Below are 27088 nucleotides of genomic sequence, written 5' to 3'. Positions count from 1 at the left end.
AGTGCACTCCAGCCTGGGTGACAGAGCGAGACTCTGGCTCAAAAAGAGAAAGTATAAGGAGTGGGGACTTTTAGATAACTTTTCGGGGGGCAGACAGGAGAGGTATTCAACGAAGGACCACTTTAGGCGGTTGTCTGGGCAGATGGATTCCGTGAAGTGCTTTGAATGTAAGTCAGACCACTGGGGCTGCCTCGCTCCTGTCGCGCACATTCACCAACATTCATCCCCAGGCCTGAATGTAAGGGCTCAAACAGACGGGCAAATACACTCGGCACCTGCGAATGGGCAGCTGCTGTGCAGACCATCCCATCCCATTTTCTGGCCCGTTAAACTCATGCATAATGGTCGTAGCAATGGCCAAGTTGTCATTGCTGGGCGGAAAGTTCCTTTAAGACAGGAATAATAAGGCCCACTTAGGAAGCACTCTGGATTGTAATAGGGTTTCCAGTGGCCACCAGCAGGGTGGCATCCTGATTTTCTACCAGGCCATGTAGAAGCCTTTTGTGCTTAGCTGCTCGTGTAATCCTCACAACTGCATAAGGCTGACACATCAGGGAACTGAAGCACAGAGATGTTTGGGAAATTCTCCAAGGTCACACAGCTACTCAGTGGTGGGGGTGGCATCAGAACCCAGGAAGGCTGACTGAAGCCACCGTTCTGCCTCGCTCACTGGCATCCTCAGCCTCCAGCCTGAGGCAGGACATTCTAGGACAGCTGATGAATACAAGCATGGTCAGTGTGGGTGGCCAGGGCCCTCGCTCAGCAAGTGGGAGCAAAGTGGAGGATTCCAGGACTCACTACCTCATGATCTTCCACCAGCCTCCCACTACCTCCAGTCACCCCTACCTAAGCTGCCCCTCTGTATGAAAATGCTGGGGTTGGAGAGTGGGGCAGGCTAGGGAAAGAAGACAATGTGATTTAACCTGTCCCTAAATGGTTAGATAGCATCTCTGGAGTTAAAGATCTCAGCTATCAGTTAAAATGCAAACTGAGCTACTATCTATCATTTAGAGATGACGCAGATGAAGAATCTGAGGATGTGACCTAGAAGAAAGCAGGAACGACCTAGGGACTTAGCAAGGGACAAAGGACCAGAAACAGGCAAAGAGAAACAAAATTTAACCTTCTCTACAGTGTCGCTTAGGGCTGGGCTGGCTATCTCCATAGATATCCAATTCCTTAACACTAAGGGCATAGGAGAGGAATGAGACCAAGGTTTAGGATGAATAATCTAGGAAATCCCTTGAAAGGAAGAAAAGAGGATCATCAGAGACATCTTCTGGAGCTCCACAAACTGCTCAGAGCAGAGAGGCCACCAGATACGAATGCTGCCTCAGATAATCCAATGGAGGAAGAGGGTTTGGCTGGTATTTTCTGGCTGAGTTCTTGATAAGAAACTGTAATCACATCTGCTAGCTAGGGATCCAAGAAAAACAAGATATTGTCTCTTTATACACATTCCACAACCCCTACCTTCTCAAGAGATGTTAAAATGGCTTAAAATGTGTTAAAATGTGACAATTTAATAAATGTGGCAGAGACAAAAAAGAGACTCCTAAAGTATTCCTCTCTTCAGAAAGTATGAAGCTATTAATTCAGCAAATGAATCCAGGAGCTCAGAAAGGGTTACCCTGTTATGCATCCTCACTACACACTCAGTATCAGACAGACACTGAGGGCCGCAGAGCTGAATGAGACCCGCACAGGCGTTTTCCTCCCGACTTCTCAGAGGACTGTACCTGGTACTACCTGAAGGGCTGAAACGTACTCAGGTAAAAGTTACTCACTCCTCCAGTCCTCAGCTTTTCCTGTGTGAGTCCCATGCTGGCCTTGTCTAGGCATATGGGGTGGAGGGGAGGAGTGTCAGATTTGCAAAAAAGAAAGGCTAGGAGGCCAGGCAAGGTGGCTCACGCCTGTAATCCCAGCACTTTGGGAGGCCGAGGCGGGCCCATCACCTGAGATCAGGAGTTCCTGACCAACATGGAGAAACTCCATCTCCACTGAAAATACAAAATTAGCAGGGCATGGTGGTGCATGCCTGTAATCCCAGCTACTCGGGAGGCTGAGACAGGAGAATTGCTTTAAACTGGGAGGCAGAGGTTTCGGTGAGCTGAGATCGCACCATTGCACTCTAGCCTGGGCAACAAGAGCCATACTCTGTCTCAAAAAAAAAAAAAAAAAGAAGAAGAAGGGCTAGGAGAAGTGGGAAAGGTGGACTGCAGTGGAATACTGTGACCACATTTGTTAAACTCAAAGTCATGATTATTCTTCTACCAAGTCCAAGGGCACCTGGGCCCCTTGTTAAAGGGGCAATGGGCCGAAACAGGTGCTACTCAAGATCCGACTTGCGGTGAGATGGGAGGCTGCCTCCGTCTGAGAGAAGCCCTGGCATTCTCCTCTGACCAGCGACAATCTCCCTCTTCCCCTGAGGTAGACAATGACAAAGCTCAACAGGGCTGGGCAAACCCTCCAGTCCAAAGAAATCAATCAATACACAAACGCTTTATTACTTCATGAATAACTGCAACATCATTGTTCACAAAGGAACCCATTCCACTAAAATAGATGCATCGAGTGGAAGGAGGAAGAGGCTCAGAAAAAAAAAATACTAAGCCGGGCAGTGGCTCATGCCTGTAATCCCAGCACTTTGGGAGCCTAAGGCGGGTGGATCACTTGAGGTCAGTAGTTTGAGACCAACCTGGCCAAAATGACAAAACCCCATCTCTACCACGGTAGCTCACACCTTAATCCCAGCACTCTGGGAGACCGAGGCGGGCGGATCACCTGAGCTCAGGTGTTCGAGGCCAGCCTGGCCAACATGGAGAAAGCCTATCTCTACTAAAAATTACAAAAATTAGCTGGGCGTGGTGGCGGGGCACCTGTAATCCCAGCTACTGGGGAGGCTGAAGAAGGAGAATCGCTTGAACCCAGGAGGCGGAAGTTGCAGTGAGCCGGGATCGTGCCACTGCACTCCAGCCTGGATGACAGAGTGAGACTTCGTCTCAAAAAAAAAAAAAAAGTTGAGCCTGGTGGTCCACGCCTGTAATCCCAGCTACTCACGAGGCTGAGGCAAGAGAATCGCTTGAACCCGGGAGGCAGAGGTTGCAGTGAGCGGAGAGAGCACCACTGCACTTCAGTCTGGGCGACAGAGTGAGGTTCTGTCTCAAAAAAAAAAAAAAAAAAAGACAAAGAAAAAAGAAAATAAAATACTGGGTACTAGGCTTATACCTAGGTGATGAAATAATCTACAACAAACGAGTTTACTTATATAACAAACCTGCACATGTACCTCTGAACTAAAACATTTACAAAAAAATAGACGCATCGAGAAAAGGCAAGAGCTTTGGAGTCTGGCAGATGAGAACTTGCATCTGAGCTCCACTATTCTCCCACTAACATAGGTAAACATCTGGCTCCTGCAAAGAACGCCAGACATGTTCATCCCTGCCGGCTCTGTGTAACTGACCTGAAATTCTCCACCTGGGAAAATCTGTTTTGTGCCCCCAGGGAGAAGGAAAGTCTAGCCTCTTCCTCATAAGGAAGTTGTGGGGAAAAGAGAGATCAGATTGTTACTGTGTCTATGCAGAAAAGGAAGACACAAGAAACTCCATTTTGATCTATACTAAGAAAAATTGTTTCTGCTTTGAGATGCTGTTAACCTGTAACTGTAGCCCCAACCCTATGCTCACAGAAACATGTGCTGTATTGAATCAAGGTTTAATGGATTCAGGGCTGTGCAGGATGTGCCTTGTTAACAATATGTTTGCAGGCAGTATGCTTGGTAAAAGTCATCGCCATTCTCCATTCTCGATTAACCAGGGACACCATGCACTGCAGAAGGCTGCAGGGACCTCTGCCCAAGAAAGCCTGGGTATTGTCCAAGGTTTCCCCCCACTGAGACAGCCTGAGATATGGCCTCCTGGGAAGGGAAAGACCTGACCGTGCCCCAGCCCGATACCCGTAAAGGGTCTGTACTGAGAAGAAGTAGTGAAAGAGGGGGGGCCTCTTTGCAGTTGAGATAAGAGGAAGCCTTCTGTCTCCTGCTCATCCCTGGGAATGGAATGTCTCGGTGTAAAGCAGACCAATCCCATTCGTTCTATTCTGAGATAGGAGAAAACCGCCCTGTGGCTGGAAGCGATATGCTGGCAGCAATACTGCTCTGTTACGCTTTGCTACACTGAGATGTCTGAGTAAAGGGAAACATAAATCTAGCCTGCGTGCACATCAGGGCACAGTACCTTTCCTTGAACTTATTCATGATACAGATTCCTTTGCTCACATGTTTCCCTGCTGACCTTCTCCCCACCTGTTGCCCTGCTACACTCCCCTCGCCAAGATAGTAAAAATAATGATCAATACTGAGGGAACTCAGTGACCGCCGCCAGTGCGCGTCCTTCGTATGCTGAGCGCCAGTCCCCTGGGCCCACTGTTCTTTATACTTTGTGTCTTATTTCTTTTCTCAGTATCTCCTCCCACCTGACGAGAAACACCCACAGGTGTGGAGGGGCTGGCCCCCTTCAGAAGTCTTTCAAATACTTCCAGACAGGGGTCAAGTGTGCCCAGTCCTGCCATGTCTGGGTTAAACATCCCCAATTCTTCAACCATGCCTCATGTGACTTATTTCCTGACCCTTCACCCGCTCACTCACTCTCCCCAAATTCACTGCAGGCCCTGTTCATGAAGATTCGGATGGAGCCACAGACCCAACGCATACGAGGTCCTCAGGGAGTCTGTGTCCCATACTGGGGGCTAGGAGCGGTCCCCGGGGGCTCAGAGAGCTTGGGCGGCGCCTCCACCGCGGACCTGCTCCAGCCCCGCATCCACGCGCGGGGCGGGGTGGGCCGCCCACTTCTCCCGCACCCTCAAGCCACAGGGAAACGGGCTGCGCGCCCGGGCCGCCCCGCAGAGTCCAGATGCCTAAATCCCTCCTAGTCTGTTTCCTCATCTGCGGCCTGCACGCCCGCCGCAGCCACACCCAACGCCGGGACGCGCAAAAACACCTGCCGGGCCTATTTCCTCTCGGGTATTATTTACAGCCGCTCCCAGGCCTTCTCGGAAAACATCCTTTGCCGGAAACACAACCCCAGGTCCCCAGAGCGCAGGGGGCCCAGCGCCGGATCCACGCGGAGCTCACGAGCCGGACAGTCGCCGCAGAGCAGGCTGGGGCCGCGCGGCGCACGCCGGGAGGGCGCGCGACAGCACGTGAACGCGGCGCGACAGCACGTGAACGCGGCGTGCCGCACGGCCCGGGAAGGGCGGGGTGCGCGCTGACCGGCTCGTGCGCCGCAGGCAGCAGCCAATCCGCGCGGACCACCCCCAGGCCCCGCCCCCGCCGGTCCCGCCACGCCCCCGTCGGACCCGCAGCTGCTCCTGGGGCCCGGGACCCAGCTGGCTTAGGCGCCCGAGGTGCATCTGGGAGGAAGCAGGCGCGGGGTGCAATGGAGGGTGGGGGCGCGCACCGTGCCCAGAGCGGGGCTCCCGGGAGCTGATGTCCCGTCTGGCCCCCCTACCTCCCAGCTGGGTCCCCGCCTACCCGCCCTGTCTCACCGCCCTCAGCACAGGGACCTGCCTCTGTCCCCACGACGCCAGGCTCCAGGTGTATCTAGGACTAAAGAGTTGACATCCAGTCTATATAGGGTTGTGGGGGGTTACCTTAAAAGTTCCTTTTTGTGGCCGGGCGCGGTGGCTCACGCCTGTAATCCCAGCACTTTGGGAGGCCGAGGCGGGCGGATCATGAGGTCAGGAGATCGAGACCATCCTGGTTAACACGGTGAAACCCCGTCTCTACTAAAAATACAAAAAATTAGCCTGGTGTGGTGTGGGTGCCTGTAGTCCCAGCTACTCGGGAGGCTGAGGCAGGAGAATGGCGTGAACCCGGGAGGCGGAGCTTGCAGTGAGCCCGAGATCGTGCCACTGCACTCCAGCCTGGGCGACAGCAAGACTCCGTCTCAAAAAAAAAAAAAAAAAAAAAAAAAGTTCCTTTTTGTTATTAAAAAAAGTAATATACACTTGTGCAGTGATTGAGAACAATAGAGGGAGGGAACATAAAATATTCGTGATGGAGTTCCCTTCCAGACTTCCCGTCTCTGCAGATATTTTTTTAAGCCCCAGGAGGCTTGGTGTTGGCCCCCACCTCTGCACTGAATGTCTGATCTCCCTCAACTCGTTGTCATCACACATGGGATAGAGGTCAGAGGTTATCACGAGGAATTTTATGTTGCTAATGAGTACAGCCAGTAGCAAAGGAGATTCAAGATGAAGACAACATTCCTGGGGAAAACACAGAAAGCAAATGAAAGATACAATTATGGGACGGGGGAAGGAGAGGAAGAACTCTGTGCTGCTGGACTGGAATAACTGATCCGTTTGAATTTACAATTTTAAAATGTTTCCCAGCTCCATCCATGAAAAACGCCCTGGAAACACGGACACTCCGGTAGCAAGAAGAGGCACACAAAAGCCCAGATCCAGCCTTCTAAGGACCATCCTCCACTGAAAGTACCCAGGGATCCTTGGAGGAGTGGCTGCTCCCAAGGCCGAGACTGGGAAGGACACAAGGAGCCTGGAACAGGAGTTAAGACAGAGCTCAAAAGCTGAAGGGGGCGTGTCAAGGACACAGCAGCCAGCCTGAAAGGGTTCTCACCCAAACTGGGAGTGGCTTGAGCATCAATTGAGTATGTCAGGAATGGATTCTAACACATGCAATCATAATTTTAAAAATCCCGGAGTCCACATTGGTACTATTACTACTATTAATAATGATGATGAAATTAAAGCTAGTAAAAGGGAGGATGGGCAGGAAAGAGCTTCTTTACAAAAGAATGCCAGCTAATAAATGTGGAAAGAATGACAAAAATGGTAAATAGCCATTTTACGGACACTCTGATAAGTGTTTCACTCAAGAATCATCAATAGATGCTAAAGCTATGAAATAAAAGATTATTCCTTGTATATACACACCCCAAAGAATTGAAAGCAAGGTTTCAAAGAGATATTTGTAGACCCAAGTTCGCAGCAGCATTATTGACAACAGCCAGAAGGTAGAGTAATCCACGTGTCCATCAACAGATGAATGGATACACAAAATGTGACTAAACACACAGAATATTACTCCGCCTCCAAAAAGATGGAAATTCTGACCCATGCTACAACGTGGATGAGCCGTGAGCACTTGATGCTAAGTGAAATAGGCCAGGCACAAACAGACACATGTTGTAAGATTCCACTCACATGAGTTCCCTAGAATAGTCAGATTCAGAGACAGAAAGAATGGTGGCTGCCAGGAGCTGGGGATTGTGAAGAATGAGAGTTATTGTTTAATGGGTGCAGAGTTTCAGTTCTGCAGGATGAAAAAGTTCTAGAGATGGATGGTGGTGATGGTTGTACAACACTGAATATATTTAACACCACTGAGCTGTATACTTAAAAATGTTGAAGATGGTAAATTATAAGTGTATTTACCACAATTAAAAATGTTTACATTAGAAATTAAAGGCCACCCTGGGCAACATGGTGAAACCCTGTTTCTACAAAATTAAAAATTAAAAAATTAGCCAGGCATGGTGTCACCCTCCTGTAATCCCACCCACTCGGGAGGCTGAGGTGGGAGGATCGCTTGAGCCCAGGAATTCTAGACAACAGCAAGTCCTGATGGCACCACTGCACTCCAGCCTGGGTGACAAAGCGAGATTCTCTCTCTCTCTCTCTCTCTCTCTCTCTCTCTCTCTCTCTATATATATATATATATATATGTGTGTGTGTGTGTGTGTATATGTGTGTGTATATATATATGTGTGTGTATATATATATACATATGTGTGTATATATCTATGACTCAAGGACATGACAAAATGAAATAATTTTTTAAATTTTTTATAAAGATTATTGGGAACAGGATATTTTATTCACACTTTGTGAGTGACTGCAAAGGATCCCTCCACAGATAACTTTTTAGTTACAAATGGGAAAAGTTACCTTTACAAATGATCCAAACAAATGGGATCCTCATATTGCTGTTAAAGAGTCACCCTATCACTGCTCCAGGCAGGGGGAACTTGCAGAGACCCTGAGTCGTAAGTCTTGAGTGTTTGAGCAACAGAAAGAAGAGGCCAAATGAGGTCAGGTGCCGTGGCTCACACCTGTAATTCCAGCACTCTGGGAGGCCAAGGCAGGTGGACCATCTGAGGTCAGGAGTTCAAGACCAGCCTGCCCAACATGGTGAAACCCCGTCTCTACTAAAAATACAAAAAGTAGCTGGGCATGGTGGCAGGCACCTGTAGTCCCAGCTACTCGGGAGTCTGAGGCAGGAGAATTGCCTGAACCCGAGAAGCGGAGGTTGCAGTGAGCCAAGATCACACCATTGCACTCCAGCCTGGGCTTCAGGAGTGAAACTCCATCTCCAAAAAATAAAAAAAAAATTAAAAAATTTTAAAAAGAGGCCAAATGCATCAAGGTTGGGAGATGACTGGAGAAGTAACCTGTCATTTCTCTTTTAACTTCTCATTTTGACATAATTTCAAATTTAGAAAATTTTTAAGTAGTACAAAGAATCTCCATATATCTTCACTAGTTATTAACATTTTACCATATTTACCATATTTGCTTCATCCTCTTTCTTTTTTTTTTTTTTTTTGAGACAGAGTCTTGCTCTTGTCACCCAGGCTGGAATGCAATGGCGAGATCTCAGCTCACTGCAGCCTCCACCTCCCAGGTTCAAGCAATTCTCCTGCCTCAGCATCCTGAGTAGCTGGGATTACAGGTGCGTGCCACCATGCCCAGCTAATTTTTTTGTATTTTTAGTATACAGGGTTTCACCGTGTTTGCCAGGCTGGTCTCGAACTCCTGACTTCAGGTCATCTGCCTGCCTCAGCCTCCCAAAGTGCTGGGATTACAGGCGTGAGCCACCGCACCCAGGAAACTGCTGATCTTGTAACAGGTCAAAAGGGAACTCTTCATTCTTTCTTGCTATCTGGACCTCAGGTAGAGAGGGTGCGGGAGCAATCACAGTCCTCGCCTCATCTCAGGCTCTCATCACTGATCCCTGAATGGCCCTCTTTTGTATTTGTTTGTTTAATATAACAGACAACTATGACCCCATCAGCCAATTGAGATCTCAATTATTGACATTAAGTGACATGTATTTGTATATTCCCCCATCCTCTGCTTCTGCCTCCCTTCAAATGGAAGTAACCATTATCCTGAATCTTGTAAAAATACATAGTTTTATTATGTATATATTCCTAAAAAGCATTGTTTAGTTTTAGTTGTTTTAATTTTATTTTAAAAAGTATCGTAGGCCGGGCATGGTAGCTCATGCCTGTAATCTCAGCACTTTGAGAGGCTGAGGCGGGAGGATTGCTTGAGTCTAGGAGTTCAAGACCAGCCTGGGCAAGATGGCAAGACCTCGTCTCTATTAAAAAAAAAAAAAAAGCCAGGCATGGAGGCACACACCTAAAGTCATAACAACTGGGGAGGCTGAGGTGGGGGGATCGCTTGAGCCTGGCAGGTCAAAGCTGCAGTGAGTCACTGCACTCCAGCCTAGGTGACAATCCGAGACCCTGTTTCAATAAATAAATAAATAAATAAAAAGTACCTTACCATATGTAACGATTTTGATGTTTTTGGTTTGTGGTTTTTTGGTGTGTTTTTTTTTTTTTTTTTTTTCCTCAGACGGAGTTTCACTCTTGTTGCCCAGGCTGGAGTGCAATGGTGTAATCTCGGCTCACCGCAACCTCCTCCTCCCGGGTTCAAGCGATTCTCCTGTCTCAGCCTCCCGGGTAACTGGGATTACAGGCATGCACCACCACACCCAGCTAGTTTTTTTGTATTTTTAGTAAAGATGGGTTTCTTGACAGCTGGTCTCAAACTCCCCATCTCAGGTGATCCCCCCGCCTCAGCCTCCCAAAGTGCTGGGATTATAGGTGTGAGCCACCATGCCTGGTGCTTTTTTTTTTTTTTTTTTAATTAAGACAGAGTCTCGCTCTGTTACCCAGGTTGGAGTGCAGTGGCGCGATCTCCTCTCACTGCAACCTCCACCTCCCATGTTCAAGCGATTCTCCCTTCTCAGCCTCCCAAGTAGCTGGGATTACAGGTGCCCACTACCACGCCTGGCTAATTTTTGTATTTCTAGTAGAAACAGGGTTTCACCATGTTGGGCAGGCTGATCTCGAACTCCTGACCTCAAGGGATCTGCCTACCTCCGTCTCTCAAAGTGCTGGGATTACAAGTGAGAGCCACAGCGCCTGGCCTGTTTTGGGATTTTTTAATAGTCATCAACAATATTGAGAGTTGCTGTCTATTTGAGTGTAGCTTATTTATAATATTGCCTTGTGTGAATATACTAAGAATAATTTATCCTCCTGTCAAAGTGCATTTGTGCTGTGTAAAGGTTTTTCTATGAGAGTGCTGCTATGAACATGATTGTGTGAACATCAGCAATACTAGGAACGGTATTGCTGGTTTCAGAGTAGGTGAATTTCTTTTTTTTTTTTTTTTTTTTTTGAGATGGAGTCTTGCTTTGTCACCCAGGCTAGAGAGCAGTGGCGCTGCGATTTCAGCTCACTGGAGCCTCCGCCTCCTAGGTTCAAGCGATTCTCTTGCCTCAGTCTCTGGACTAGCTGGGACTACAGGTGTATGCCATCATGCCTGGCTAATTTTTTGTATTTTTAGTAGAGATGGGGTTTCACCATGTTGACCAGGCTGGTCTTGAACTCCTGACCTCAGGCGATCCGCCTGCCTCAGCCTCCCAAAGTGCTAGGATTACAGGCGTGAGCTACCGCACCTAGCCGAAGTATGTGAATTTCAACTTTACACCAAAGAAAAGACCAAACTGCCTCCAAGGCATTTGTACCACTTATCGGCCCACCAGCAATGTGTGAGGGGCTTTTGTGGTCCACATTCTGTCGACGCTGAAAGCCATCAGGCTTCCTCATTTCTACAGGGCACACAGAGTGAAACGTGTCTTCATTTTGGTCTCAATCTGCATTTTCCTGATCACTAAAGAGGTGAAGTTTCTTTATTTCCTTTTGTTACACACTGCCTGACTTTTATTTTATTTTATTTATTTATTTATTTTTAAGATGGAGTCTTGCTCTGTCCCCCCAGGCTGGAGTGCAGTGGCGCGATCTTGGCTCACTGCAAGCTCTGCCTCCCGGGTTCACACCATTCTCCTGCCTCAGCCTCCCAAGTAGCTGGGACCACAGGCGCCCGCCACCATGCCCAGCTAATTTTTTTTTGTATTTTTAGTAGAGGCAGGGTTTCACCATGTTAGCCAGGATGGTCTCGATCTCCTGACCTCGTGATCCCCCCGTCTCGACTTCCCAAAGTGCTGGGATTACAGGCATGAACCACCGCGCCCAGCCACACTGCCTGACTTTTAAAAGGCTTTACCCGTCATTCAGTTATTTCTCACAGAAGCCAGAGAAAAGAACACAACCACAGAGAAACAATGGACTGCCTGCTTATTCAGTCAAGTCAGTTTTTCCATAACGTGGATTGAGATTTACTGTCAGGCCATGTGTTACATATTACTCATTCAAAAATGAATTTTCAAAAGTTTTAGAAGGTGAAGAAATCCATTTCCCATAAAGCAGTCATGATAACATGACCTTTCGCTTCACTGAAATCGTAAGTGAAAAGGCCTTTCTATAATCCAGGATTTGAACAACAGATGATTTCAGCTTGAAGTGGGTTCCCTTTGTCATACCCCATTTATAAACAGGACCCGGGAAATGGGGTGACAATAGCAGACGAGATTCTTGGAGGACCACATGCTGACTCATTTATTATAAATGAATGATGTTCAACTTCTAGAATGTTTTCACGAAAGACACAACTATTGGCTGGGCGCGGTGGCTCATGCCTGTAATCCCAGCACTTTGGGAGGCTGAGGCGGGCGGATCACGAGGTCAGGAGATCGAGACCATCCTGGCTAACACGGTGAAACCCCGCCTCTACTAAAAATACAAAAAATTAGCCGGGCGTGGTGGCGGGCGCCTGTAGTCCCAGCTACTCGGGAGGCTGAGGCAGGAGAATGGCGTGAACCCAGGAGGTGGAGCTTGCAGTGAGCCGAGATCGCGCCACTGCACTCCAGCCTGGGCAACAGAGCGAGACTCCGTCTCAAAAAAAAAAAAGACACAACTATTTACAGATTCAGACACCTTTGCTGTTACTATGAGGCAGCAAGTTGATAACAAAATCCTTGTTTCCATTTTCTAATAAGCCTGGCAGAATTGCTTTTTAAAATTTTTTATCATTTATTTTTATTTTTTTCAGATGGAGTCTCGCTCTGTGGCCCAGGCTGGAGTGCAGTGGCACCATCTCGGCTCACTGCAACCTCTACTTCTTAGGATCAAGCGATTCTCCTGCCTCAGCCTCCCAAGTAGCTGGGATGACAGGTGCCTGCCACCACGCCCAGCTAATTTTTGTACTTTTAGTAGAGAAGAGGGTTTGCCATGTTGCCCAGGCTGGCCTTGAACTCCTGTCCTCAGGTGATCCACCTGCCTCGGCCTCCCAAAGTGCTGGGATTACAGGCGTGAGTCACCACACCCAGCCCAGATACTTTAAAAAGAGAATTTGGGCCAGGCACAGTGGCTCACAACTCTAATCCCAGCACTTTGGGAGGCCAAGGTGGGCGAATCACGAGGTCAGGGGTTCAAGATCAGACTGGCCAACATGGCGAAACCCCATCTCTACTAAAAATACAAAAATTAGCCGGGCATGGTGGTGGTGGGAGGCTGAGGCAGGAGAATCACTTAAAATCTGGGAGGCAGAGGTTGCAGTGAGCCGAGATTGTGCCACTGCACATCAGCCTGGGCCGCAGAGCGAGACTCCATCTCAAAAAAGATAAATAAAAAGTAATTAATTAATTAATTTAATTTAATTTAAAGTGAATTTGCTCTTCTTTGGAGGCTGGACGTGATGACACATGCCTATAATCCCAGCACTTTGGGAAGCCAAGGTGGGAGGATCATTTGAGCCCAAGAGTTGGACACCAGCCTGGGCAACACAAGGAGACTTTGTCTCCACAAAAAGTTTGAAAAAAAAAAGCAGACTGTGGTGGCGCACACCTGCTGTCCCAGCTACTCAGGATGCTGAAGCAAGAGGATTGCTTGAGCCTGGGAGGTGGAGGTTGCAGTGAGCCATGATCGTGCCACTGCACTCCAGCCTGGGAGACAGATCACAACCCTGCCTCTAAAAATACACACACACACACACACACACACACGCACACATATATATGTACATATATATAATATCTCTTCTTTGGGAGCTAAACAATGGGTAACACACAGACACACAGGATGGAATAATAGACATTGGAGACTCCAAAAGTTGGGAGGATGGCAGCGGGGGTGAGGGTTGAAAAATTGCCTATTGGGTAGGATGTTCACTATGTGCATGTAGAACATATCTCCTAAACACAAAAACATTTTAAGAAAGAAAAATATCTTCCAAAGTTTCAAGCCAGTAGCCCAGGGCCATAAAGCCTACTTTCTTATTCTTTCTTTCATGTTCAAACACGAATGAGGTTTTTAAATCTGTTTTTCTAAAATGAGGCCATCTAACTTTCAACAAGCCTGTGGCACGAGGGTCAGCTGGAGGTAGGGGTGACCTGACTGTCGAGGTTGAAACCGGGGAAATATGGACAAACCAGGACAAGCCAGTATCCTGATTTGGAAGCGAACCCAGTCAGCAGGTGCCTGGGTGGGGCCTGTTCAGGAAGTCTTCCTGGAGTGGGGGTCCATGCTTCCCCCTTACAGTGGAGCCCTTGACATTTATGGAAACGGAGGAAGGACAGACATTTGATTGGTAATTGTGTAGTATTTACACGGAAACACTGGGAAAGTGAAAAAACTCGGCCAGGCGCGGTGGCTCACGCCTGCAATCCCAGCACTTTGGGAGGCCAAGACGGGCGGATCACGAGGTCAGGAGATCGAGACCATCCTGTCTAACACGGTGAAACCCCGTCTCTATGAAAAATACAAAAAAAATTAGCCGGGTGTGGTGGTGGGCGCCTGTGGTCTCAGCTACTCGGGAGACTGAGGCAGGAGAATGGCATGAACCCGGGAGGCGGAGCTTGCAGTGAGCCGAGATCGCGCCACTGCCCTCCAGCCTGGGCGACAGAGCGGGACTCCGTCTCAAAAAGAAAAAAAAAAAAGAAAAAACTCGTAAGTGCTTTTCTCCCAGCTTGGAAGAGAGCATGCTCAGTGCCCGGAGTAAACCCCTCAGAACCTTTCGGAATTCTTTGCCGGTGGCAGTGAGCATCAGCCCCCATTGTCCAAGTCATTTTCTTCTTGAAATGGCTCTGTCTGATGACTGACCTGGGGCACAGTGGACTTTTCTGGAAGGCTGCTTACTGGGTCCCATCCTTTTGAACCACGGACAGAAACAGAGCTGCTCATGGAGATCACCGTGACCTCCTACGGGCCACTCACAGCCTCTACCAAGGACAGGGCCTAGAGGAGGTGCAGCTGCTGTGGCAGTGCGGGCTCCCCGCAGCTCACTACAACCCAGGCCTCGACCGCCTCAGCCACCTGGCTCCCAGCGTCTCCCCAGATCAGACAGAAGGCAGCTGGGGGAGCTACCCATGATTCACTCTCTCTCACCCCACAGCAAATCCACCAAATCCCGCCGCCTCTGCCTCCTAAATATATTCAGAATCCAGCCACCCCCAACACCACCCTGATCGCAGCCACCTGCAGCAGGCCCGGAGACTCCCACCTGGTCTCCCTGCCTCCCCCGCTACCCCACAGTCTGCTCTCAGGAGAGTAGCCACCCGTGGCGGAGACGTTTTATGGTATCACGTTAATTCAGCCCACCAGGCGCGGTGGCTCGCGCCTATGATCCCAGCACTTTGGAAGGCCGAGGCGGGCAAATCACTTGAACTCAGGAGTTCAAGACCGGCCTGACCAATGTGGTGAAATTCCGTCTCTACTAAAAATACAAAAAAATTAGCTGGGCGCGGTAGCATGCACCTGTAATCCCAGCTGCCCTGGAGGCTGAGGCAGGAGGATCGCTTGAACTCGAGAGGCAGAGGTTGCAGTGAGCCGAGAACGCGCCACTGCACTCCAGCCTGGGCAACAGAGTGGGACCCTGCCTCAAAAAAAAAAAAAAAATTAATTCAGCCCACACCTCCACCAAAACCCTCCCAGGCCTTCCTGTCTCCAGCTGAGAGGCCAAACAAGGCCCTACTGTGGGAGATGAGGACGTGCTGAGCCGCCACTCCCTTCCTAAGCCTGCGTCCACCTGGCTTCCACCCTCTCACCCTGCAGAAGTGGTGCTGGCCCGCAGGTTCCTCCTGCACTCAGCCGCTCTGGCCACAGGACCTTTGCCTCGCACTTCCCTATTTGGACATGCTCCTGAGCTAATGGTACTGTCTGCTGCCTCACTCCCCTCAGGCTGTCTCACTCCCCTCAGTCTTGGTCCAAATGTCCCCTGGAGTGACCATCCTGTGTGCAACCACAATCCTCCCTCCTGGTCCCTGACTCCCTCTCCCCCCTCTTTTTTTTTTTAAGATGGAGTCTCGCTCTGTCTCCCAGGCTGGCGTGCAGTGGCGCGATCTCAGCTCACTGCAACCTCACCTCCCAGGTTCAAGCAATTCTCCTGCCTCAGCCTCCTGAGTAGCTGGGATTACAGGCACCTGCCTCCACACCCAGCTAATTTTTGTATTTTCAGTAGAGACAGGGGTTTCACCATGTTGTACAGGCTGGTCTCGAACTCCTGACCCCAAGTGATCCGCCTGCCTCTGCCTCCCAAAATGCTGGGATTAGAGGCGTGAGCCACCTCGCCCAGCCCCTCCCCTCCTCTTTCCTGAGTTATTTTCTTCTTGGCATTCACATCCATTGACACATGCAGCGTTCACCTGCTCACCAACCCAGGGAGGTCACCATGACCTCCTACCAGCCACTCAAAGCATCTACCGAGGACCAAGCCATACAGGCTTACCCCATTCACATGTAAGCTCCATGGCCGAGGTTTGTCTGTTTTGTTCACTGCCGCAGCCTCTGCACTTACATCCGCCCCTGGCCTACTGGGCACTGCTGAAAGGACCGAAGAGCTTATGGAAGTGACTTAGTTGCATCACAAATGAGGGTAGGCACCCGCAGGACAGGGCAGCCCATCGGCCTTTCAATTACATTTCTTGCTTTTCTCTGTTCTTCTTTCTTTCTTTTTTTTTTTTTTTTTTTTTCTGAGACAGAGTCTCGCTGTGTCTCCCAGGCTGGAGTGCAGTGGCATGATCTCGGCTCAATGCCTTCCAGTTCAAGCAATTCTCCTGCCTTAGCCTCCGGAGTAGCTGGGATTACAGGCACCCACCACCACGCCCAGCTAATTTTTTTGTACTTTTAGTAGAGATGGGGTTTCACCATGTTGATCAAGCTGGTCTCGAACTCCTGAGCTCAGGTGATCTGCCCACCTCAGCCTCCCAAAGTGCTGGGATTACAGGCGTGAGCCACCGTGCCCAGCCTCTTCTTTCTTTTTTTAAAGACAAGGTCTCATTCTGTTGCCTGGGCTGGAGTGCAGCGGTACGATCAAGGTTCACTGCAGCCTCAACTTCCCAGGCTCAGGCAATCCTCCCACCTCAGCCTCCCGAGTAGCTGGGGCTGCAGGTGTGTGCCACTGCACCTGGCCATACATTTCTCGCTTTTCTACTGAATTTCCTCAGCTACCAGATCCGCAGCCCTCCTCTATTCGTGGGTTCGGAATGTTCCTCGTGCAAACGTCCCAGAGAGATTTGGCCCTTGCAGGTGGCTAGTTATCGTGATGCCTTCCACCCTCCTACCAGACGCTTCCTCCCCTGCTGCCTGGCTTGGGGAGCCTCCATGGAGGCTCAGAGGCTCCACAGCAGTGTGGCTGCAGGAACTGTTCCAGGCATCAGTTCCCACTGCAGAGCCTGGGAAGGGAGCTGTCCGGCTCCCCAGCCTCTGCAGTGGGAGGTGATGCCCGGAACAGGCATCTCAAAAGTGTGGGTCACCACCCATTAGTGGCCTTGAAATCAATTTACTGGAATAAGACCAGAATCTTTCTTAATGAAATGGAACAGACTAGAAAACATCAGCATGTACAGTATTGTCTGAGGTGAAGTATTGTTTCAGGACATTTTTTGTCTAGGCATCAAGGCAGAAACTATCAAATCAGAATTTCTGGGGCATCAGGTTTTTTTTTTTAGCTCCCCAGTTAATTCTAATGTGAAGCCAGGAACAAGAGCTGCAGGAGGGCGGTTCTGTCCTTCCGAGAAACAAGGCGTACCCACCACGGCTGTGAGCCAGTGCCTGCCGCCCGACAGCCACAGCACCGTGGCACTGAGGACCAGCTTTCCCTGAAGTCCGCCTGCATCAAACAGGTCTACCCCATGCCTAGGCAAGACCTTCCTCTTTCTCACTTCCTTTTGAAAGTCCACACTTCTCAGGGAGGGGGGAGGGTACCCTCCCGACTTCCCGTTTGCCCCTGCCTGCCTGATTGGATCTTTCTCCACTGCTGTGGCTGGACAAGCACCTGGGATGACTTCAGCAGCCTCAGGAGAGGACTTCCAGAATCTGATCGCCAGGGGTCAGTATCTCAAGCAGACAGTCACGACAGCAGACCAACTCCACCCTAAGAAAGCACAGTTGTCAGTCACCCCTCAAACAGAGATAGCACCCCAGTGTCCTCACCAATGCAAGGAGCCACAGCCTCTGGGAAATCTGCTTCTTGCTTCTCTGGCCGAGGACTGGGGCATACAGGACCTCACTTTCTCACAAGTGAGTGTTGAAGCCCAGGCCAGGGGGAAGTGTGTTTTTGAACTGTCATGTCAGAGCACCTTCCGGAGCTACAGCTGGAAAGGCTGCTTGCGGAAGTGCCAGGACGACCAAACCCCTCTGCTCTTCAGACACCTTGTGGCTGCCCCAACCAGAACCTTGGACGCTCCTGGGGCCACGCCCCCTAGCTCAGACCCGCACACAAGATACCACCAAGACTCATACACACTGCCAGCGGGGAGCTACGGTAAGTGGGATGGTGTTCCACAGACTGGGGCTCCCTCCCTGTGTCCGTCTCCCTGCTGTCCTGGTCCACCGTCTCAACCGCCCAGCTGGAAATCTTGGAACTCTTCCTCTGCCGTCATGAATGATAGGCAATTTTTGCTTTTTGTTGTTGTTGTTCTGAGACTGAGTTTGGCTCTGTCGCCCAGGCCAGAGTGCAGTGGCAGGATCTTGGCTCACTGCAATCTCCGCCCCCCAGGTTCAAGCGGTTCTCCTGCCTCAGTCTCCCGAATAGCTGAAATTACAGGTGCCCGCCACCATACGCGGCTAATTGTTCATACTTTTAGTAGAGACAGGGTTTCACCATGTTGGTCAGGCTGGTCTCAAACTCCTGACGTTAAGTGATCTACTCGCCTCGGCCTCCCAAAGAGCTGGGATTACAGGCGTGAGCCACCGCGCACAGCCTGGGTATTGTCTTTATTTTAAATTACGCATGGTAAAATGCCATCATCTTTCAGCATTTAGGGTTTATAAGGATTTATTATTATTGTTATTTTTGAGACAGTCTCGCTCTGTCGCCCCGGCTGGAGTGCAGTGGCCACGATTTCAGCTCACCACAACCTCCGCCTCCTAGGTTCAAGTGATTCTTGTGCCTCAGTCTCCTGAGTAGCTGGGATTACAGGCGCCCGCCACCACGCCCAGTTAATTTTTGTATTTTTAGTAGAGACAGGGTTTCACCATGTTGGTCAGGCTGGTCTCGAACGCCTGGTCTGAAGTAATCCTCTGACCTTACTCAGCCGTCCAATGTGCTGGGTTACAGGCATGAGCCACCGTGCCTGGCCTATAAGGATCTTAATGTGGCTCTGCAACTACTCATTCCAAAAGAAAATGACAGATTAACCAAGTAGAAGAATTTACGAAACACTTGCTACCACCAGGTCCAATATAAGCATGAGGTATAGACCGTAACTCAAATAGCTCTCCAAGTTACCATGCAGAAAGCATTCTGAGAACAAATGAGTGTTCCGGTCTGGTTATGGGGCAAGATATGCCTGCAAGAGCTGCTATGTGCATAGAATCAATGGAAAAGGTGACAGAAAAGGCATGAACTTAAAAGGTGTGAAGAGACATCCAAACCCCATGTTTATTGCAGCACCATTCACAACGGCCAAGACATGGAATCAACCTAGGTGTCCAACAACAGATGAATGGATACAGAAAATGTACATATACAACATGGAATACTATTCGGCCATAAAAAAGAGTGAAATCCTTGAGATGGAACTGGAGGATATTATAGTAAGGTCACACAGTGCATTTTGAGAGCTTGTTTGGAGGTTCTAGCAGGGGAGTGCAGCTACTCGTGTACCCTTGACTGAAGATGAGTCCTCTTCTATTGGGGATGGTCGTCCTCTTGGACCCCGCACACAGCTTTGGGAGGGACGCACATGGAGTGGTGAGGGAGGAAGGGGACACCCACCTAGCCAGCCAGATCAGCCAAATCAACCCTGGCGATCACTGGGGTGACAGATGTCACAGCCAGATTGCCCTCACATCCCACACAGTGCATTTTGTATCTTTTTTTTTTTTTTTTTGAGAGAGAGTCTCACTCTGTCGCCCAGGCTGGAGTGCAGTGGCACGATCTCGGCTCACTGCAACCTCTGCCTCCTGGGTTCAAGTGATTCTCCTGCCTCAGCTCCCCAGGTAGCTGGAATTACAGGCGTCCGCCCCCACCCCTGGCTAATTTTTGGATTTTTAGTAGAGACAGGGTTTCACCATGTTGGCCAGCCTGGTCTCGAACTCCTGACCTCAGGTGATCCACCCGCCTCGGCCTCCCAAGTGCTGGGATTACAGGCATGAGCCACTGCACCCAGCCTTATTGTTATTTATTATTAGAACTTTCACCTGCTATTCCCTTGTCCCTCTGAAGGTGGAATGTACAAAAATCCTTGGAACACTGCTGTCTGAAGACATTTTTATAGGATTCTAGACTTGAAAAGGACCTCAACAATTTATTCAAGACCACAGTCTCTTAGCCGAGCCACGCCTCCATCACCTGAGATGAGTCACCGTCTACACCATCTGTCTTATTTATTTCTCTTTAGAGAGACAGGGTCTTGCTCTGTCACTCAGGCTGGAGTGTAGTGGTGTGATCGTAGCTCACTGCAGCCTTGAACTCCTGGGCTCAAGCAATCCTCCCATCTCAGTCTCCAGAGTAGCTGGGACTACAAGTTCACGCCACCACCCCCAGCTGATTTTTAATTTTTTGGGTAGAGAGAGGGTCTCGCTATGTTGTCTAGGCTGGTCTCAAATTCCTGGCCTTAAGTGATCCTCCCACCTCAGCCTCCCAAAGTGCTGGGATTACAGGCATGAGCCACCACACTGGCCCATCTATTCGATTTCTAAGGAGAGAAGTCCTTGCAGAGGAAGAACTGCCCCAGCGTCTCTCCATTGTGGTTCCCAAAGTTAGTCATGATATGCATGACTTTCCTCTCCGTGTCCAGCTGAAGTGCTTCCTGCCTCCTTTTCTTCTCATGAATTTCTTTTATGTTTCACATCAAGATACTAACTTCTCCTTCTTCTAGACAGATTGACCAAAGACGCAGACCATCCTCCCACTCTAACCACCGTCACCCTGGAGACCCACAGGAAGAGCTGTGAGCCCTGAACGCAATGCTTGCACCATCCTTCCCCCACCTGGGCCAGGACTGCCACTGTCAGCTGCTGCTCCAGCCTCACGCTAAGCATAGGGGACATGGCCCAGATGCAGCCACCACCCACCTGATATGGTTCCTGCCTGCCACGTGCCATACCACTGCGGTCCATGTTGGACAGGTGGAATATGAGGTCTAAGTCCCTCTGGCTCCATTCTAGTCAGCACCATGGCACCAACCTAACCACAGCCTGTGTGACAGTCCAGGAGGTCAACCAGTGCCACACCCCCTCAATACGGAGTTCAGCCTCCTCAGGTGGGGCTTCCTACTGAGAACTGCTCTACATTTGGACTTCTGACTCCCCTCCCTGGCACTTGCTGGAGAGCACAGGAGGTGGGCTCCAGGGAGGAGACGCCATGTCTTGCTGTTCAGCTGGTACCTAGCGTGTGCTGGTGCATAGCAAGTGCCCAATCTAGAGAATGAATGAATGACGTGGTACACAACCACTCACCTTTCCCGTAACTACATTCAGTAGCTGTCCACTAGTTCCTCCCATAAGTGAGGGACAGGACCAGCACCTAAGATCTTTGGTTGCTTCTCTGTTGTACCCTGAAGACCCTCTCTCCTCCAAAAGGGAAATCCACCCAGCTCTGTGTCCCAGCAGACTCCCCTGTATGGACCACCCCGTCAGACTCCCCTGTATGGACCACCCCGTCAGGTCCCCGGTATGGACCACCCCGTCAGGCTCCCCGGCCCTCTGGCTGCCAAAGCCATGAGATCAGAGGGAGGAAGGAGTGAGGTCTAGGTTGAGGATTCTCCCAGCTCCCTCTCTGCAGGCTACACACTGCCTGCCCCCTCCAACAGAAGCCACAGTCCCTGTCAGGCTGTCCCTAGTTTCGGCTCTGCCACTTGACATTTTAAATCTCGAGGTGCTAATGCCTAGGGCTCTGCACTATCCCTTACAGTTTTCCTATCTCCTACCCAAATCTCCCCATCATTAAACTCCTCGACTTGCCTGGTACCCGCTGGGCCCCTGACGGAGCTGATCCCAAAGTCTGAAGCTTGTCAGGAGGCAGAAGCACAGCCTGGGGAGGGAATCCGCAGCTGTCCCTGCTCAGCTTCCAGCCCGCAGAGGATGGACGCCTTCTCCGGATGGCTTCTCTTGGTTTTGGGAGCAGGGCGGCAAAGTCTTTTCATTTCCCAATTTTTAAATTACTTTTCTGAATAGTTAACACATTCAGATCGCTCAAAGGTCAAAAAATACAGAAGAGTAGCTGCACTGGCGTCTCCTGCACCTCCGTCAGTGCAGGGTTGACGTGCCGTGCTGTCCCTCACAGGAGGACCTTGTCCCCTCCAGGCAGCTTCAGACCACGGCTCAGCACCAAACCCAGCCGCGGCCTGGCTCCCCGCAGTTCCCACTTGCTGTGCTTACTTCTAAGTGAGAGGTCCCACCTGCAACTGGGGAAGCTCTGCCTAGATAAAGCCTCCAAGAGCCTGTGCCCTGGCTCACACCAGGGCGACCGGGAAATGCAGACAGCACTTATGCCAAGCAACACTGTTTCTTACACTCTGGGACCTCCAGAAAGTAGCATCTGCCAAATGCAAGGATAACATTTTCCTCTTCATGCAGCAAGGTCTCTTCAGATTAAACAATGATAATAACCAAAAAACCAAAGCTTACCTTGGTTGGCAGTTTGCAAATGTTTTGTCCTGTGTGATCTAATAATGCACTAAAATACGCTGTCATAAAGCAAAATCTTCATATGCAAACAATACATTAGCAGCTTGGCTATTTAATACTTTGCCGCATAAGGCTCTCTACTGAGCGCACAAGTAAACAGAAGTCTGTCCCTTTTAGGAGTTTCCCAACCAGAGCCCACATCGACAAAAGTGGGCAGAAGCGATGAAGTCAGAGATAAATGATTGTCCCCTGCAGTTAATGAGTAGGGGGGGAGGGACACTGAGAGCCTCCAGAGAACCCAGAGAGTCAAGGTGGCCGCATCATACCTGGATTAATGGAGACACCGAGGACAGTGGCCGTGGGACTAAACGTGTCCAGCTGACAGAGGAGTGGCAGAGCCCCTGCTTGCTGGCTGTCACCTTCCTTCTGGCCACCCTCCCCCATCTCCCTAACCCAACGGGACAGGAGAGTCAGCAGCCACCCCCTTCACCGCCAGGAGCCCACGCTGATACCTAGGCATCCTCTGTTTGAAAAACAAGTCCGGTACAGCCTCCAGGCAACCGTAGCATCACGCTGGCCGTGCCTCTGAGTTATGAGAGAAGAGAGGCAGAGGGGTGGGTGCGGGAAGGGAGAGACGGCACAGCACAGGCCCAGTGCCAGGGGAGGCCAGGCTCCCCCCACACACACACCCCCAGTCCTCAACGTCCTTAGTGTGCCCAGGTCGCAGTGGGGGAGTCTCGGGTGTTGAGTGACAATCATCACCAGAGCTCAACCCCTCCCAACCCAAACAGACGACGCAGGAGTCACACAACTCTGATTTGAAAGTCAAATCGAGGCCCCCCCTCCCCACACTTCTGCAGCTCCCACTTCTCTCCCGGGTCTTTGAGCTGAGAGTGGCCCAGGGCTCTGGGCAGTGCTGGGCCTCCAACCACCCGGCCTGTAAACCGGGGTCCGGTGCGCTGGGACCCCCCGGTGCGGGTAGGGAACACCAGGTAGCCGGGCCTTTCTGGCACGCAGGGCGGAGAAGGCGGAGGGCAGCCCCTGCAGGAGGGGCCGGGCCGCGCTCATCAGCGGGCCTGAGTTTGCTTTTCTGGGGACGGCTCCCATCCTCACGCGGCCGTCCCTAACCATCTGTCGGCTTTGCCCAGGAGGCAACTGGGGCTGGGGGCTGAAATGACTGCCCGGGGGTCAGAGGGCGGGAGGGGCAGAGGTGGGACTCAGGCCAGAGCTGCCTACCTCCCGCGCCGCGCTGCCCCTCTCCGTGCCCCCGAGCCCACCAATCCCGCCCTCAGGACCCCGGGCCCCGCCGCCCTCCGGGTCTCTCCGGGTCCGGAGCCCTGGTCTATCTGCGGCCCGGGGCTGGAGCGCAGCGGGAAGCGGGAATTCGCTGCAAGTGCCGCCCCCGGCTCGGGCACGTGGTGGCGGCCGCGGAGTCGCCAGAGGGGACGCGCGGGTCTGGAGGAGGTAGCGCGAGTCTGGAGGCACAATGCGGGGCTGCAGAGGAGACGCGGGGCCGGAAAGGAGACGCGAGGCCGGAGGGGGACGCGTGGGGCCGGAGGGGACACGCAGGACCGGAGGAGACAGTGCGGATCTGGAGGGACACGCGGGTCCGGCGCGCAGCGCAGGGCGGAGGGGACAAGGCGGAGCGCGTCTCGCTCGGCCCCGGGCGGCACCGCCGCAGCCCGGGTGCACAGTGCTTCCGCGCCTGGCGAGGACCCAAGGCTCGGGTACCCACAGGCGGCCGCTCAGGTCCCCGCGCGCTCTGGGGGCGTGGGCCGCGTCACCGGGACTCCTACCTTTCCTGAAGGGCATCGCGCCGGGGGCGCTCCCCGCGGGGCCGGCCCGCGACACCCAGACAGGACGACGTCCAAGCGGCAGCCCCGCGGCTCGGGGCGCCTGCGAGCGGCGGGGCGGGCGAGGGAGGGGAAAGGGACATATTTGGTCAAAGCCTGGCGCGTCACGGCGCGGAGGAGGATCCGCGGCGAGGCAGGAAGCGCGGGGCGGCGCCAGCCGTGAGCTCCGGGCGCCCTCGGGCTGCTGGGGGAAGCCGGGGCGTGGGCCGGGCCGCCCTGTCACGCCCAGATCCCCCCGGTCCCGCAGGGGCGGCCCGCAGCCCCCCAGACGCGGAACTTGCCGGCCTTGAAGCTGCCGCCTGTCTTGTGGACTCCACAGGACAGGGGAAAATTGGTCCGGGAAGAAACCAACTCCCTTTTCTCTTTCGGGCTGTTCCGAGCCATCCTTCCCGAAGGACGGGACCTGAGGGAATTCCATCTTATTTTTACTTTTATGTCCTACGGGCACAGGGGACACGCTCGAATCACCAGCTGACTCAAATTGAACAAACTGAAATTGTGTAATTTTTTTTTCTCTTTTTTTTTTTTGTTTGTTGTTTTGGGGGGTGTGTGTGTGTGTTGAGACAGGATCTCACTCTGTCGCCCAGGCTGGAGTGCAGTGGTGCGATCATAGCTCACTGCAGCCTCCACCTCCCCAGGCTCAACCCATACTCCTGCTTCAGCCTCCCAAGTAGCTGGGATTACAGGCGTGCGCCACCACGCCCAGATAATTTTTCTAAATGTTTTTGTAGAAACGGGTATTGTCATGTTGCCCAGGCTGGTTGGGAACTCCTGGTTTAAAGTGATCTGCCCACCTCGGCCTCTCAAAGTGCTGGGATTACAGGCGTGAGCCACCGCGCCCGGCAGAATTGAAATTAACTGCTGGCTAGAGGGAGCACCCCAGAAACTCGCTTCTTTCACTGGGGGCCTCCCCACTACCTCGGTCTAACCTCGACCCTTCCACGTCCCGCCGGCTGCCTTCTCTCCACCACACGGGTCACCGCCTGACCGACTCCCTATGTGCTTATTAGTGTGTGGGGTCTATGAAAGCAGCCAATTTTTTTTTGTTTTGTTCGCTGTTTTCCCGGAGCCTGGAACAGTCTCTCACACACAGCTCAATAAATATTACTCAATATTACGCCCCTTACTCAAGGGAAGTAATAGTGCGACTTAAGAAACGGACATACGGAAATGCAGGGAGTCACCTCCCAGCACCACTGACCTTGCCTCTGCAAAGGCCAACATCTGAGAAGATGCCTTTTATTCCTCCCAAATGTCTAAAAAGCAGACCTTCTTTGGAGCCAGTTAACAGTTAATTGTTGTGAAAAGTGCTATTTTCTGTTGCACTTCGAAAAAAAATTATGTCAGGAGCAAATCTCCTGATCTCCTGATATTTAAAACACCCAGGCAAATAGCAATTGGCCCGCTTTCCATGCGGTGGCAAAAATCATGCAGGAAAGGTACAGCCAGTAGGTGTGGGTGTTTTTTTCTTTCTTTAATCTTTCGTAATCATAATTTGTTTCTTAGCCTGCTATCGTTCGTGGGTAATAGTCCAAATTCCTCCCTCTTTGGAAGGGAGATGATGCCACGGGGAGGAAGCCACTGTGGGGTGGGACGGTGTCTTGCCAGTTGGCTTGGGACACAGCTGCTGGTGGAGCCTTCAGAACAGACCCTGCTCGTGGGCCTGGCTGTAGATGGAGTCCTGAGCCCTGATTTCAGCTTCTGCGCCACCGCCTTTGGGTGTGTGAGTGTCAGCGAAGCAGGAAGTGGGGGAACAGAAGGGCGCCCCAAATCCGAAGTTAGGTGTAATCGTCAGCTCCCTCTGTCCTTTTCCCTGCCATAATTGCAATGGCAGGTGGACCTGGACTTAGCTCCATGGACGTAACTGCTACAGAAGACAAATTTTATCCAAGGCCAAGGGTTCCAGATAAAGCGTGCGTCATCCCGCCTGTATCAGACTCGCCACCGCCGCCGTCATAGTAAGGGCAGAGCACATGCCCTCAGAGGTGGATGGTGCCGTGGCTGCATATTTGGTCTTTGATCCTGTTTTCTGGTCCAGAGCTTCTAAAACCCTTGGGATCTCCAGAGGGATGAGTGTTTTTTGAATGTCAGTGAGAGGACTGGGCAGCTCCAGGATGGGGGCTGGGAGCTGGAATTAGTCAGAACTTTCAGCTCAGACCTCTGACCTTTGGGGAGGGGAGAGGGGCTGGAGATTAAGTTAATCACCAACAGCCAGTGATTAATCAATCATGCCTACATAATGAATCCAAAAAAAAAGAGCCCCAAATGACAGAATGTGAGCCAGGCAGGGTGGCTCACACCTGTAATCCCAGCACTGGGAGGCCGAGGTGGGTGGATCACTGGAGGTCAGGAGTTTGAGACCAGCCTGGTCAACATGGTGAAACCCCGTCTCTACTAAAGGTACAAAAATTAGCCAGACATGGTGGCAGACACTTGTCATCCCAGCTGCTCAGGAGGCTGAGGCAGGAGAATTGCTTGAACCCAGGAAGCAGAGGTTGCAGTGAGCCGAGACCGTGCCACTGCGCTCCAGCCTGGGTGACAGAGCAAGACTCTGACTCAAAAAGAAAAAAAAAAAAGAATGTGGAGAATTTCTGGGTTGGTGAACACATGTAGGTGTGTTGGGAGGGGTGGCAGCCTGGAGAGGACGAGGAAGCCCCTTGGCCTTCCACCCCCTTACCTCGTCCTAAGCATCTTTTCCATCTGGCTGTTCTGAGTCCAATGCTTTATATTAATAATAAACCAGTACCAGTAAAGTGCCTTCCTGAGTTCTGTGAGCTGTTCTAGCAAATTACTGAATGTGAAACTGGGAGGGAGGGTGGGGGGAATGTAGGAAACCCCCGACTTTGTAGCCAAGTTGGACAGAAGTGTGGGTACCCTGGGCTGGAGTCAGGAGGCTGGCGTCTGAACTCAGGGCAGTCCTGAGGGACTGAGCCTCGGAGCCTG

General features: G+C 51.4%; 1 protein-coding gene across 14 annotated transcripts in view; it reads right to left on the bottom strand.

Annotated features, from left to right (window-relative positions):
* Positions 1–24227, bottom strand: part of PFKFB3 (6-phosphofructo-2-kinase/fructose-2,6-biphosphatase 3) — a 184573-nt gene extending 160346 nt beyond the window's left edge. For 6 of the 14 annotated variants that reach the window (XR_010146569.1, XR_010146568.1, XM_009457904.5 and 3 more), the window contains exon 1: positions 24089–24224. Coding sequence is in view for 7 of the 14 variants with exons in the window: in XM_009457904.5 (XP_009456179.2) it covers positions 24089–24104 (16 nt within the window). In the remaining 7 variants the exon portion in view is untranslated. Of the gene's footprint in view, positions 1–5652; positions 5864–15945; positions 18369–24088 lie in introns of those variants that run through there. The other 8 variants (XM_063780415.1, XM_016962606.4, XR_010146571.1 and 5 more) reach the window with 7 other exon arrangements.
* Positions 24228–27088: the final 2861 nt, after the last annotated feature.

The sequence above is a fragment of the Pan troglodytes genome, chromosome 8 (genome assembly GCF_028858775.2).
Source record: "Pan troglodytes isolate AG18354 chromosome 8, NHGRI_mPanTro3-v2.0_pri, whole genome shotgun sequence".
Taxonomy (NCBI): domain Eukaryota; kingdom Metazoa; phylum Chordata; class Mammalia; order Primates; family Hominidae; genus Pan; species Pan troglodytes.
Note: the sequence above shows the minus strand (reverse complement) of the source record. Positions and strands in the feature narration are given on the sequence as shown.